This window comes from Ahaetulla prasina, chromosome 15, assembly GCF_028640845.1.
Source record: "Ahaetulla prasina isolate Xishuangbanna chromosome 15, ASM2864084v1, whole genome shotgun sequence".
Classification (NCBI taxonomy): Eukaryota; Metazoa; Chordata; class Lepidosauria; order Squamata; family Colubridae; genus Ahaetulla; species Ahaetulla prasina.
This window is the reverse complement of record NC_080553.1, coordinates 4,483,418-4,497,478: the sequence shown is the minus strand read 5'-3', so window position 1 is coordinate 4,497,478 and position 14,061 is coordinate 4,483,418. Positions and strand designations below refer to the sequence as shown.

Here is a 14,061-nt window from a genome sequence, read left to right as displayed (position 1 = left end):
TACGACCACAACTGAGCCCAAAATTTCTGTTGCTTAAGGAGAGACGTTTGTTGAGTTTTGTCCCAATTTTACGACTTTTCTTGCCGAAGTTGTTAAGTGAATCTGGATTCCCCATTGACTTTGCGTGTCAAAAGGTTGCAAAAGGGGATCGCGTGATCCCAAAAGATTGCAATGGTCACAAATATGATCCAATTATCAAGCTTCTGAATTTTGATCTCGTGACCGTGGGGACGCTGTAAACAGCCGTGTCAAAGACATCCATAAGTCACTTATTTCAGTGCCGTTGTAACTTTGAACCGTCACTAAATGAACAGTCATTAAGTCAAGGACTACTTGTACAGGGAAATATTGATGATTTTTGGCCCTGGCTGCAGTGTACAATCCTGAATATTCTTGTTTTATTCCCCACCATTTTAAAGATCAAAAGCCGATCTTGAGCAGTTTATCAAATTGATGGTTTGCCTTACAGAGGGGAAAAAATACAATGTATACTTGATTTGAGTGCTGCGTCTAAGACATCTCTTGCCTTTCTGGTATCACAAGAGATTATAACCAGCATGTGTACAACATGGTTAATCTGCTAATGGACGGGAATCTCACACCTATGGATTATCCTGTGTGCTAATTAGGGTTAGCCAAGAGGATTAGGTCCTTAGTTTCAATTGTCCAGTAAAAGATTACCCAAGAATTTAAAGAAGTATTTTTGAAATCTAGCAATTTGAAGATGTGTGAACTAACTGGCTGCGTTCTCCAGCCATTAATAGCTGGGGGGGAATTCTGGGAGTTGAAGTCCATGCATCTTCAAGTGGCCAAGTTTCAAAAACACCGGTTTTAATTAAGGCTGTAGTCCTCAGGAACTCTGCCAACACATTCTGGCGGTATTTTACCCAAAAGCTTGCATGGAAATTCTGGGGTTCTAGAACTTAGCAATTACAGAACAGAATAACAGAGTTGGAAGGGACCTTAGAGGTCCTCTAGTCCAAGCAGGAGACCCCATATCATTCCAGACAAATGGCTGTCCAATCTCTTCTTCAAATTTTCCAATTTTGGAGCACCTACAACTTCTGGAGGCAAGCCATTCCACAGGTTGGTTGTTCTCACTGTTAGGAAATTCCTCCTTAATTCTAATTTGGATTTCTCCTTGATTAGTTTCCACCCATTGCTTCTTCCCTTGCCTTCAGGTGCTTTGGAGAATTGTTTGATCCCACCCCCCTCTTCTTTATGACAGCCCCTCAGCTATTGGAAGATAGTTATCATGTCAATCCTACTCTTCATTAGATTAGACACACTCAGTTCAGTGGTGGGATTAATTTTTTTTTTACTGCTGGTTCTGTGGGCATGGCTTGGTGAGCATGTCAGGGGAAGGTTACTGCAAAATCCCCATTTCCTCCCGATCAGCTGGGACTCGGGAGGCAGAGAATAGATGGGGGCGGGCCAGTGGTGGATTGCTACCGGTGTGCCCCGCATCAGGCGAACTGGTAGCGGCAGCGGGAGGCTCTGCCCACCCACCCGGATGTGTCTGCGCATGTGCAGAAGCGGTGCACAAGCATGCCCAAGTCCACGAGCGAACCGGTAGCGACGGAATATGAATCCCACTACTGGGCAGGGCCAGTCAGAGGTGGTATTTACCGGTTCTCCGGACTACTTAAAATTTCCGCTACCGGTTCTCCAGAATTGGTCAGAACCTGCTAAATACCACCTCTGACCCAGTTCCCGCAACCGTTCATCGTATGCTTTAGCCCTGTTATCAGATGTTATAAGTTTCATGATGGAAAATAATTAGAGCTCTTTGAGAGCATAATTTTTCTCACTACAAACGTGTCTCAGTTTCTATTTATGTAATGATATATATGGGGAAAACCTGGGAGGCCACGTCGTTACGTCAAGGACTACTTGTACAGGGCAATATCTGGTTTTGGCCCTGGCATACAATCCTGAGTATTCTTGTTTTATTCCCCAGCTTTTTAAAGATCAAAAGGCGATTTTGAGTGGTTTGTCAAATTGTTGGGTTGCTTTACTTAGAGGAAAATATATCTATAATGTCTATTTCCTTTGGGTACTACGTCTAAGACATCTCTTGCCTTTCTGGTATCAAATGAGATTATACACAGCATGTGTAGAACAGGGTTCATCTGCTAATGTCACATTTTTCAGTGCTGTTGAAACTTGGAACGGTCACTCAATGTTGTAAGTCGAGGATTACCTGTAACATCTTAGGAAATGGACATTTGGGGCAAGGTGTTTGGGAACAGAGTGACTCACTGGCAGAATTCAAGCTGCAACCTGCTTGATGCCAAGAGACTATAACTGATACTGGAAAACCCAGAACTTCTTTAATGTACAGTTCCGGCAATCTTAATATGGGTGGAGCCTGAGTTGCCCAGCCAAGTCAGAGATAACTGCCTGTCCTGCTAGGTAGGCCAGGAGGAAGAACAGGCAGGGCAAGGACTCACAGAGATGCTAAAGATTAAGAGAAAGTGAGATGATTGTGTAGGCTTCTTCAGCTTCTATCCCATCTTCTGCCAAATAAAATCAAGTGCTTGAGTTGCTTTCTCACACTTTCCACTTACAACCCTCATTTCAGGGTGCAGGGGCGGTCGTATCTCCAGGACTGCTTGCATCTGTTGCTCGTACAGGTAGCCTTCGACTTAATGGCCACAATTGAGCCCAAAGCGCAGGAAAGAATGAAGGGCAAAGTGGGTTGTGTGGCTTACAAAGAAGGAAAGGGCCCCGATTCCCTTCACAAGGCACACCTGGGGATGGAGTTTAAAGGAGAGGCAGTTGGGAGGGGTGTTTGTCCGGAACAACAAACGCTGAATTAATCTTGTGTTGAGAGTTGTGGCCTGCATTCCTGGCATTTCCTTCTGACTGTTTGAATTACTGCCCTGCTACTGTGTGCCTATCTTGTCTTGCTGGAAATTATTCTTCCCGTCTGGGACTCATTAACTTGCCCTGCTGGAGTGATTGATTGCAGTCATTCTGTTTACAGCGTTTGGACTGGAATATCTACAGGTTTGTGGGAGAGCTTTTCTCCAGACCATAAAAGGGAAGTTGGGGTGCAAAGTTGGTACCAATAAAGGGATTCATATCGTTTCTCCGGGTGTGTTGCCTTCATGCCATGCCCCAGGTCATCACAGGAGGAGTGCTGAGGGGAGAATGTTAAATCTGTCTCTGAAGAAAGCTATTATTTGTTCTGGGAAGATCAGATCATTTAGATATCTAAATAGGAGAGGCAACCTATTTAGTTCTTCTTGGAACTCCATGTCCTTCATTCCTATTGATTCCTAGTTGATTTGCTTGGTCAAAGCCTAGGGACATTGAGAATACCGGGGAGAGCCCATAAAAGCCCAGCTTGTGGTCTATCACCTGTTTCCAGCGGGAGTGGAAGTTATCAGTCAACACAGCAGGGATTGCTTAGCCCACAAATGGATAATGGACTGGGCAACAAAAGAGACCCTCCCAAGTTTCTCAAGCTGTAAAAGAGACAGTTGGGAGAATTGTGCTTTCAGACTTCTGAGATTCTGTTAATGTAGCTTTGCAATAAAGTAGAATTACCGACAGTTTTGCTGATTGTGTTTCCTGTCTTGGTCTCCCTGGTCGGGCTGACAATTTACGACAAGACAGGTAGTCCTCAAGTTACGACCACAGTTGAGCCCAACATTTATGTCGCTAAGTGAAACAATTGTTAAGTGAGTTTCCCCCTTTTTGTGGCTTTTCTTGCCACGGTTGTGAAGTGAACAATTGGATTTGTTAAGTTACTTAACATGACCGTTAAGCGAATCTGGATTTCCCATTGACTTTGCACGTTAGAAGGTCGCAAAAGGAGATCGCATGACCCCAGCAGACTGCAATTGTAACAGTAACAGTATGTTGTGTCTTGCCCGCTCTCACCTCAGCCGGGGTCTGCTTATCTGCTTCCGAACGCTGAAGAATGTCCTAGTATGCCTCCTGGCCCCAGCCCTGGCTCCATGCCCAGACAGGCTGAAGAGGAAGAAATACCTCCAGCCCCCAGCTCTGGCTCCATGCCCAGGCAAACGGAGCAACTAGACCCTCCCTCCTCCACAGCATGTGAGCCTGAGGAGGTCAATTGCCAACAGCTGCCGACTGGAGTGACCTCGCCAGAAGACTTGATAGGCGGAGGCAACAGAAGGAAGGGAGGGGCAGGCCTGGATAAGTGCTGAGTCATGGAGCCACACCCCATGGCCTATATAAAGGATCTGCTTTCTGGCATTCTCTGAGTCAGGCAAAGTCTAAACTTATCTTGCTGAAGTCACTTTCTGGTCTCCTGCCTGCCCTGAGGACTTTGCTAGGACTTTGGCAGAGCTGCAGAGGTACGCCTGATTCGGATTTCCCTGACCCGGCCGTCAGCGGAGGAGTGGGACACGACACAGTAACAGAGTTGGAAGGGGCCTTGGAGGTCATCTAGTCCAACCCCTATACTGGGGATTCGAACCACCGACCTTTCTGGTCGACAAGCTCAGCGTCTTAGCCACTGAGCCACCTAGGGAGCCACATTGTCATAAATGTGATCCAGTTACCAAGCTTCTGAATTTGGATCACACGACCATGGGGAATTGGGGAGGCTACGAAGCTTGTAAGTGTGAAAAACGGCCATAAGTCGCTTTTTTCAATGCCGTTGTAACTTCAAACCGTCACTAAATAAACTGTCATTATGTCAAGGACTACTTGTACGGGGAAATATCTGGTTTTGGTGCTGGCTACAGTGTACAATCTTGAGTATTCTTGTTTTATTCCCCATATTTTAAAGATCAAAAGCCGATTTTGAACGGTTTGTCAAATTGATGGTTTGCCTTACTTACAGGGGGAAAAAATATAATGTGTATGTCAAGGTTCTGACCGATACCCTAATGAAATCATGAGCCCCTTGCGAGTTGACAGTCTATTTCCTTTGGGTGCTGCATCTTAAGACATCTCTTGCCTTTCTGGTATCAAATGAGATTATACACAGCATGTGTAGAACATGGTTCATCTGCTAATGTCACATTTTTCAGTGCTGTTGAAACTTGGAACAACTTTCAAAAAAAAAAACCCTTACAACTCAATGTTGTAAGTCGAGGATTACCTGTAACATCTTAGGAAATGGACATTTGGGGCAAGGTGTTTGGGAACAGAGTGACTCACTGGCAGAATTCAAGTTGCGACCTGCTTGATGCCAAGAGACTATCACTGATACTGGAAAACCCAGAACTTCTTTAATGTGCAGTTCCGGCAGTCTTGATATGGGTGGAGCCTGAGTTGCCCAGCCAAGTCAGAGATAACTGCCTGTCCTGCTAGGTAGGCCAGGAGGAAGAACAGGCAGGGCAAGGACTCTCAGAGATGCTAAAGATTAAGAGAGAGTGAGATGATTGTGTAGGCTTCTATCAGCTTCTATCCCATCTTCTGCCAAATAAAATCAAGTGCTTGAGTTGCTTTCTCACATTTTCCACTTACAACCATCATTTCAGGGCGCAGGGGCGGTCGTATCTCCAGGACTGCTTGCATCTGTTGCTCGTACAGGTAGCCCTCGACTTAACAACCACAATTGAGCCCAACGTTTTTGTGGCTAAGCGAGACACTTGCTAAAGGGAGCCTGACCCCATTCTACGATCTTTCTTGCCACTGTTGTTAAACCAGTGGTGGGATTCAGCCGGTTCGGACTGATTCGGGTGAACTGGTAATTAAATGGCTGGCTGGCTGGCTCCGCCTCTTCCAGAAGTCCCCGCATGCCCCATTTTGGCTCCGAGGTAAGTGCAGGGAGGCCTCCTAGGCCCAAAATGGGGCACAGGGGGGGTGACACGTCCCATTTTTGCTCCTAGGGGGTTGCAGGAGGCCGAGTGCTGCCTGTCACACCCCCTGGGACACCCACCATGGCCACTTCCAGCCAGCAGAGAACTGGTGGTTAAATCCCACCACTGTGTTAAGCGGTTCACCGCGGTTGTTAAAATAGTATAACGAGGTTGTTAAATGAACCTGGCTTTCTCATTGGTTCCAATGTTGCAAGAGGAGAATTCACGACCCCAGGACCCTGCAACCCTGTTGCCAAGCATCCAAAAATGTGACCATGGGGATGCTGCAGTCTAAGTCCTAAGTGTGAAAAATGACCCAAAGTGCCTTTGTTTCCCCAGTGCCGTTGCAACATGGAACGGTCTCTAAATGAATGGTTGTAAGTCAAGGACTTGCCCTACTTGCTTTGTACTGCTGCTGTTGTAACATTTTCACGGTCTGTGACCCCCAAATCAATAAATAAGAGAGTCCAGGGTATTTGTTTGCCAATCCCAGTTCCTCCTTGCCTTGAATCGGAGACTGCTGAGCTAACTTTCCTGGCCTGTCTCTGTAGCGCGCACCAAACCGCAAACCTCAAACTCAGCCTGGCTTATTTTAGCATCATGTTTGGGGACAAATTCTGCTTTTTGGACAACTCAGAGGATTCTTTGACCAGTGGTAGATTTCAGGGAAAAGTGCGGCCCCTCGGTTGGCCCAAGGTAAACATGATGTGTAAATAAGTTGACATGATGTGTTTTATCCACACAAACAGAGTATTGTAGCTGGAGAAATCATAAACACCAGTCCAGTCAACTCACAACTATTTGTTTTAGGACCATTTGAAGTGACGACAACGCTGAAAAAAAGTGACTTATGACTGTTTTTTCTACCCTTGTGACTGTTACAGCCTCCCCGTGGTCACGTAATCAAAATTCAGATGCTTGATAACTGACTCATAGCAACAGCCCTTAGACTTATATACTGCTTCAGAGTGCTTTTACAGCCCCTCTCTAAGCAGTTTACAGAGTCAGCCTCTTGCCCCCAACAATCTGGGTCCTCATTTTAGTGGCCTCAGAGGGAGGAAAGGCTGAGTCAATCTTGAACCAGCCAGGATTGTACTGCTGGCAGTGGGCAGAATTAGCCTGTAATGCTGCATTCTAACCACTGCACACTATGGATGGATGGATGGATGGATGGAAGGAAGGAAGGAAGGAAGGAAGCGAGGGAGGGAGGGAGGGAGGGAGGGAGGGAGGGCAATAGCAATAGCAATGAGAGTTATATACCGCTTCACAGTGCTTTACAGCCCCCTTTAAGTGGTTTACAGAGTCATCATATTGCCACCACCAATCTGGGCCCTCATTTTACCCATCTCGGAAGGATTGAGCTCCTGGCAGTGGGAAGGAAGGAAGGAAGGAAGGAAGGAAGGAAGGAAGGAAGGAAGGAAGGAAGGAAGGAAGGACCAATAGTCCTTGGACTTATATACTGCTTCAGAGTGCTTTTACAGCACCTCTCTAAGCAGTTTACAGAATCAGCCTCTTGCCCCCAACAATCTGGGTCCTCATTTAACTGACCTCGGAAGGATGGGAGGCTGAGTCAACCTTGAGCCTGGTGAGATTCGAACTGCCAAATTGCAGGCAGCCAGCAGTTAGCAGAAGTAGCCTGCAGTGCTGCACTCTAACCACTGCACACCGCGGCTCAATTTATGACAGCTGCAGTGTCCCAGAGGGGTCACGTGATCCGTTCTTGCGACCTTCTGACAAGCAAAGTCAATGGAAATTCGGATTCACTTAACAACCTTGTGGCTAGCATTGTAACTGCAGCAGTTCACTAAACAACGGTAGCAAGACCGGTCGTAAAATAAGGCAAAACTCACTTAACAACTGTTTCACATAGCAACAGAGATTTTTGGATTCAATCGTCATAAGTCATAATCGTCATAAGTCTAGGAGTACAGCAAAGGGGAAGCCGGATTCAATCAACAACCCGGTTACTAGCTTAACTGCAGTGATTTGACGTAAAAACTGTCAAAAGGGGCAAAATTCACATAACAACCGTCTCACTTAGCAGCAGGGCTCCATCGTAGCTGAGAGTCAAGGACTACCAGTAAACTGCACAATTTGAGCAGAAGATGAGCTTCTGCAGATGGGTTGGTTAGTAGGATCTGTTGTCTCCAGAAAAGGGTTTTTTCCCCTGCCCCAAGTTTTTCCCGATTGTGGATCCTGTTAAAACCAATTTGTGAAATCCTTGATCCAGACAGAGATGATAGGAAGTAGACTGGATTCAACTGATGTTTCTCTCTTTTTTTTCCTCCTTGAGTAAAACAACAACAGCAACCCATCAAGTTGTAGGATCCCACAAAATACCGTTTTGAAGAAACTGTGGTCTAGAATAAGGGGCCTGCATAAGAGCACAAAAGTTCCTATCGTTCGTGTCCTATTTTTCCCTTTCATTATATCAAATTATATATATACATATTTTAGGGGATGCGGTGGCTCAGGGGCTAGGACATTGAGCTTGTCGATCAAAAGGTCGGCAGCTCAGCGGTTCGAATCCCTAGTGCTGCCATGTAACGGGGTGAGCTCCCGTGACTTGTCCCAGCTTCTGCCAACCTAGCAGTTTCGAAAGCACGTAAAAATGCAAGTAGAAAAAATAGGAACCACCTTTGGTGGGAAGGTAACAGCGTTCCGTGCGCCTTTGGCATTGAGTCATGCCGGTCACATGACCACGGAGACGTCTTCGGACAGCGCTGGCTCTTCGGCTTTGAAACGGAGATGAGCACCGCCCCCTAGAGTCAGGAACGACTAGCACGTATGTGCGAGGGGAACCTTTACCTTTATACATATTTTAGCCTATAGTTTATATTTTATACATATTTTAGCCTATATATATGTTTATATGATGTGTTGTTGTTTTTATGTCAATGTTTGCTTATACTGTTGTGACCAAAAAAAAAAAAAAAGGAAGAATTCCCAAGTTGCTTTTTGTTTCCCCAAAACAGGAAAATGTGGACCCAAAGGTGCTTTTTTTCAAGAGGCAATTGGACTTCCTGGTTTTTCTTTGAAGATGTTTCGCTTCTCATCCAAGAAGCTTCCTCAGCTCTTGCCGAAGAAGACCTTTTGCTTCTTTGAAGATGTTTTGCTTCTCATCCGAGAAGCAAAATGTCTTCAAAGAAAAACCAAGAAAGTCCAGTTGCCTCTTGGGGAAAAAAAAAAGCACCTTTGGGACAACCATGACCTGGATGACGGAGAATCTCCATAGACAAGAAAATTGGAATTTTTCAAACCCCCTTCCAAGATTTATTTCCATACATTCTAACGTGGCACCAGTAAGCGTCTATGGCAGTGATTTGGCACTGAATACCCAAACTGGAACACACGTGTATGCCAGTCAGCTGGTCTGTGCACATGTCGGATCACCAGAAACCTAAAGACCACCTGGCCGGCACACACATGCCTATTTTTTGGCCATTTTTGGTCATTTTTGGGCTGTTTTCAGGCCCTTTTCAAGCCATTTTGGGGGGGGTCTGAAAACGGCCCAAAAAATGACCTAAAGCGGCTGGAAAAACAGCCTGAAAAATGGGCTGTGTTTTGGCCATTTTTCAGGCCGTTTTCTGGCTTTCCGGCACCTGTGAAGACCAGCACATGCGCACCAGAAACCAGAAGAGCACCTGGCGATGGTGCACATACCCGCAGAGAGGGCTCCGTGTGCCACCTCTGGTACATGTGCCATAGGTTCGCCATCACAGGTCTATGATGTGGCTTGGTGGCTTTTGGCTCCGCAGTGTGAGCGAAGTGACTCATTTGTGAAGTGCACCCGGAGGCTGCAGCTAGTCCAGAATGCGGCTGCGTGGGTAGTAACGGGAGCCACTCGTTGCTCCCATGTAACACCACTCCTGCGCAGTCTGCACTGGCTTCCTGTGGTCTTTCGGGTGCGCTTTAAGATTTTGGTTACCACCTTTAAAGCGCTCCATGGCTTAGGGCCCGGGTACTTACGGGACCGCCTGCTGTTACCTCATGCCTCCCACCGACCCGTGCGCTCACACAGAGAGGGTCTTCTCAGGGTGCCGTCCGCCAAGCAATGTCGGCTGGCGGCCCCCAGGGGCAGGGCCTTCTCTGTGGGAGCTCCTACGCTCTGGAACGAACTTCCCCCTGGTTTACGTCAAGTGTCTGATCTTCGGATTTTTCGCCGTGAGCTGAAAACGCACCTATTTATTCAAGCGGGACTGGCTTAAAAGTTTTATTAAATTTTAACTGGGGTAATTTATATTTTAAGGTCTGTTAAATTGTTTTTAAATTCCGGCCACCTTCTAATATGTTTTGTTTTAATCTTGTTTTAATGTGTATATTGTGGATTTTTTATATGGCTGTACACCGCCCTGAGTCCTTCGGGAGAAGGGCGGTATAAAAATCGAATAAAATAAATAAATAAATAAATAAATAATGCCCCAAATTTGGCTTTTTCACACAGGTGTGAACCCGGTAAAGGGTGCCTTTTTTCCCTAACTTGCAGTTGGAAACAAAGCATACCCTCGGGGCAGGGTTTAAAAGCGGTAGACATACGACCTGTTTCAGCACAAAGTGGAATCCCTCCAGCATTAGGCGCCTTAACTAATAATTAAAACACTTAGATGATTTATAGTCCCCTCCGGGTTGTGTGAATCACAATGATTTAACACCCAAAAGCACAAAACAAAAACAAAAGGGAGCCAAAATATGTGCAGCAATGGAGGTCAGCGGAAGTTAATTCTGTTTTTTTTTTCCACGTGTTGTCTTTTTAAAAAAACAAATGTAAATATGGGTAGTCCTTGACTTACAGCCATTTCTTTAGCGACCATTCAAATTTACAATAGCACTGGGGGGAAAAAATGCAGCAGATCCTCGCACTTATGACCAGGTTGAACATCACCAAAAGTTGGGTGCTTGGCAATCAATTCCAATAGTTGTAACATCCCAGGGGACACGTGAACTCCATTTATGAACCTACCTAGCAGGCTTCCGACAAGCGGAGTCCATGGGGGAGGGGAACCGGATTTGCTTAATGACATGATTAACAACCACAGTGCTTTGCTTAACAACCATGGCAAAAAAAAAAAGTTGTGAAATCGGATATGACTTGCTTAACAACTGCCTTGCTTGGAAATTTTGGCTCGGTTTCTGGTCGTAAGTCGAGGAGTACCTGCGGTCTGAATATTAACCAGGGAGCAATGCAGGATGATGAAGAAAGGGGAAAAAAAAAGAGATACGCCTGTTTTTCCAGCGAAAAGGAGCGAATTAATGTATTTTGTAAACTTGTGTTTGCTCACTGGTTTGGTTTTAAATCAACTGGTAATGATTAGCTGTCAATTCTGACCCGTTGTTCGTTACAATTGCAGAATACCAGAATTGATCCCAGCAGTGCCATGTTCACCCTGTGGAAAGACCTCCCTGTGCCCTTCTACATCTCCTTCTACTTCCTGGAGGTGATGAATTCCAAGGACATCCTTCTAGGGGCCAAGCCAGTCGTCAGCCAGCGGGGGCCTTACGTGTACAGGTGCGTACTGATCTCTGGGCTTGGCTCGCAGGTGCTTTTGGGGGGCGGGGCTTGGCAGGACTCTGCGTGCCTCGGCTGAATAAATCTGGATTGAGTATTTGGGGCAGGAGGGAAGGCCAAGGAGAAGGAGCTAATGGGGAAGGAGGGGAGGAGAGGGAGAGGAAGGAAAGAAGGAAGGAAATGGGAATAGAGAAAGGGAGGGAGGGAAGGAAGGAAGGAAGGAAGGAAGGAAGGAAGGAAAGGAAAGGAAAGGAAAAAGAAAGAAAGAGAAAGAAAGAAAGAATTTAACCGCAGTTCTTCATGCTACCCAAGTTGAATTCTTGAGGTGTTTATTGCCTTGGTTGATATCTATTCAGGAAAGCCAGTTTGGAATAAATCCTTAGTATGTTTGAGTAACCAAGATTAACAACAGACTTCATTGCCAGCTGTAATCCTGCCTTTAGCATGGACCACATCTACATAATCAGATTATAATTTTGGTCTCAGGCAAAATCAGGTTAATTAAGGCAACATGGTCAAATCAACTGGGATAATCAAGCTCAGCCCAAGAAGGAAGATTTTCCAGAACTGAATGTTAATCAAATCATTTGCAAAGCATTCAGGGATTGGTGCGCACTCAAATGCCTTTCTGGTTTAATTCTGATGTAAATGAAATTATAGCTTTTCCTGAAGGTGACTAAGATGATAAAGAGCCATTTCATTATTATATGTTATTGGTTCCCATTATTGTTGTTGTTAATGTATCGTCCTTTCTGGGGTGTGTTTCTGGATAGTGATTTTAAGTGTTGTTTTCATCAGAGTTTTGCTCCTGATGATATAAAATTAGTGTCTTAGTTTCAATTCCATCCTTCCTCCCTCCCTCCTTACCTCCTTCCCTCCCTCTCATCCTTCTTCACTTCCTTTCTTCCTTCATTTGTATTCTTCCTTCTTCCCCACCTACCTACCTTCCTTCCTTCTTCCCTTCCTCTCTTCATTCTTTCCTCCCTTTCTTCTTTCTCTTTCTTTCTTTCTTTCTTTCTTTCTTTCTTTCTTTCTTTCTTTCTTTCTTTCTTTCTTTCTTTCTTTCTTTCTTTCTTTCTTTCCACAATCAGATTTAGCATGATCGAGGAATCACTTCTTAAACCGGTTTATGTCCAATACTTGTAGTGTTGTATAGCAAATACATGGAAGTCTAAAATACTGAATAGCACCCCTCTGTGTCTTCCACCCAAGTACAACTCCCCCAGCACCTTTTTCTCTTGTGGAGAAGAGAAATCAGTTCCTTTAAAAAGTGAAAAGTCATTGCACACACATACAGATTGTACATACATACGTACACACAGAGACACACACCCAAGAGTGAAGAAACAGTCACAAAAATGTTGGTTTGAGGGCTGGGAAAGGGCAGATGGTTAGAATCTTTCCAAAGGTTGAGCGGGCAACCTTTCCACATCTCCAGAACCTTTTTTTAAAAAAACCTGGGTTAAATAATTGCCCCAAATAGACGATGGGGAAAAATTAAGGAGAGTTTCAAAATTATGCCCATTTTTCTCAGCTGTTGTTTAAAGTCAGGATGTGAAAGTTTGTAAGCTAGTGAGATCAAATGTCAGTTAGAATTACAGTTTGGAGCACCAGAAGGTGACCTTGTCAAGGTGACCCACCTCACTCCCAACTCTGAAAAAAATGCAGAGGTATTAGCAGAGTAGATAAAATTTAAAAAAACGAGACCATAGGAGAAAGAACTGGAATAGAACCAACCTTAAACTGCACGCAAAGAGAGCAGGTTAAGTGGTTTGCTCACCTGGAGAGAATGCCTTGGGATACCATAAAAGGCACATACAAAAAGAGGAGAAGGTCAAAGAACATGAGGCAGAGCCAGAAGCTGGAGAGACAACACTTCAAAGACACACTACCACAGGAGGAGGAGGAGGAGAAAAAGAAGGAGAGAAGAGGAGGAGGAGGAGGAAGAGAAGATGATGATGAAGAAGGAGGAGGAGGAGGAGGAGGAGGAGGAAGAAAAGAGAAGAGGAAAAGAGAAGAGGAAAAAGATGATGATGGTTATTATTTATTTATTTACACAAAATGACAGTATACACAGCAAACAAGATAACTATGCTTCTCAAGCGTTTAGGACTGCGTGATGTATCGGTGAATTATGTGAGCAGATCCCAGAAGGTGGCCTTCTGCAACCGACCAATGGTGATCTTATCAGCGCCAATCATTTTTAAGTGCTTGCCTAGGTCTTTAGGCACAGCTCCCAGTGTGCCGAGTACCACTGGAACCACCTGCACTGGTTTATGCCAGAGTCTCTGCAATTCGATTCTCAAATCTTGATATCTGGTGACTTTTTCAAGTTGTTTCTCATCGATTCTGCTGTCACCAGGTTGTTGTTGTTGTTGTTATTATTATTATTTATTTTATTCATTAAACATGAAATTCAGTCAACTGAACATTCAAAAAGGCATCACATATACCATTGACTGGTGCTGATGGTTGATACGGGTTGCTGCCAGAGTCCTAGGTATCCACCAATTACCTTCTTAAGATGTATGATGTTCCAAGTAACGCACTTTTTTGCAGTTCTGCTGGTGTTATTGCAGGAAGCTGCAATTTATTGATGTATCTTATAAAATTATTATTATTATTGATTTATGATAAGGCATCCAATCTCACTTTTGGGGCAAATGTTAGGAGTTGCTTAACCGACCTCCCCCGCATAGTCTTTCCATCACCCAGCAGAGGCCACCTCCACCCCTTTTACACAACATAGCTGAGGGCAATTGCATTTGG

General features: G+C 45.0%; 1 protein-coding gene across 3 annotated transcripts in view; it reads left to right on the top strand.

Annotated features, from left to right (window-relative positions):
- SCARB1 (scavenger receptor class B member 1) overlaps window positions 1–14,061 on the top strand; it is a 58,163-nt gene that overhangs the window by 10,287 nt on the left and 33,815 nt on the right. For all 3 annotated transcript variants that reach the window (XM_058158477.1, XM_058158476.1, XM_058158478.1), the window contains exon 2: window positions 11,135–11,292. In XM_058158477.1, coding sequence (XP_058014460.1) covers window positions 11,135–11,292 — 158 coding nt within the window. The remainder of the gene's footprint in view (window positions 1–11,134; window positions 11,293–14,061) is intronic.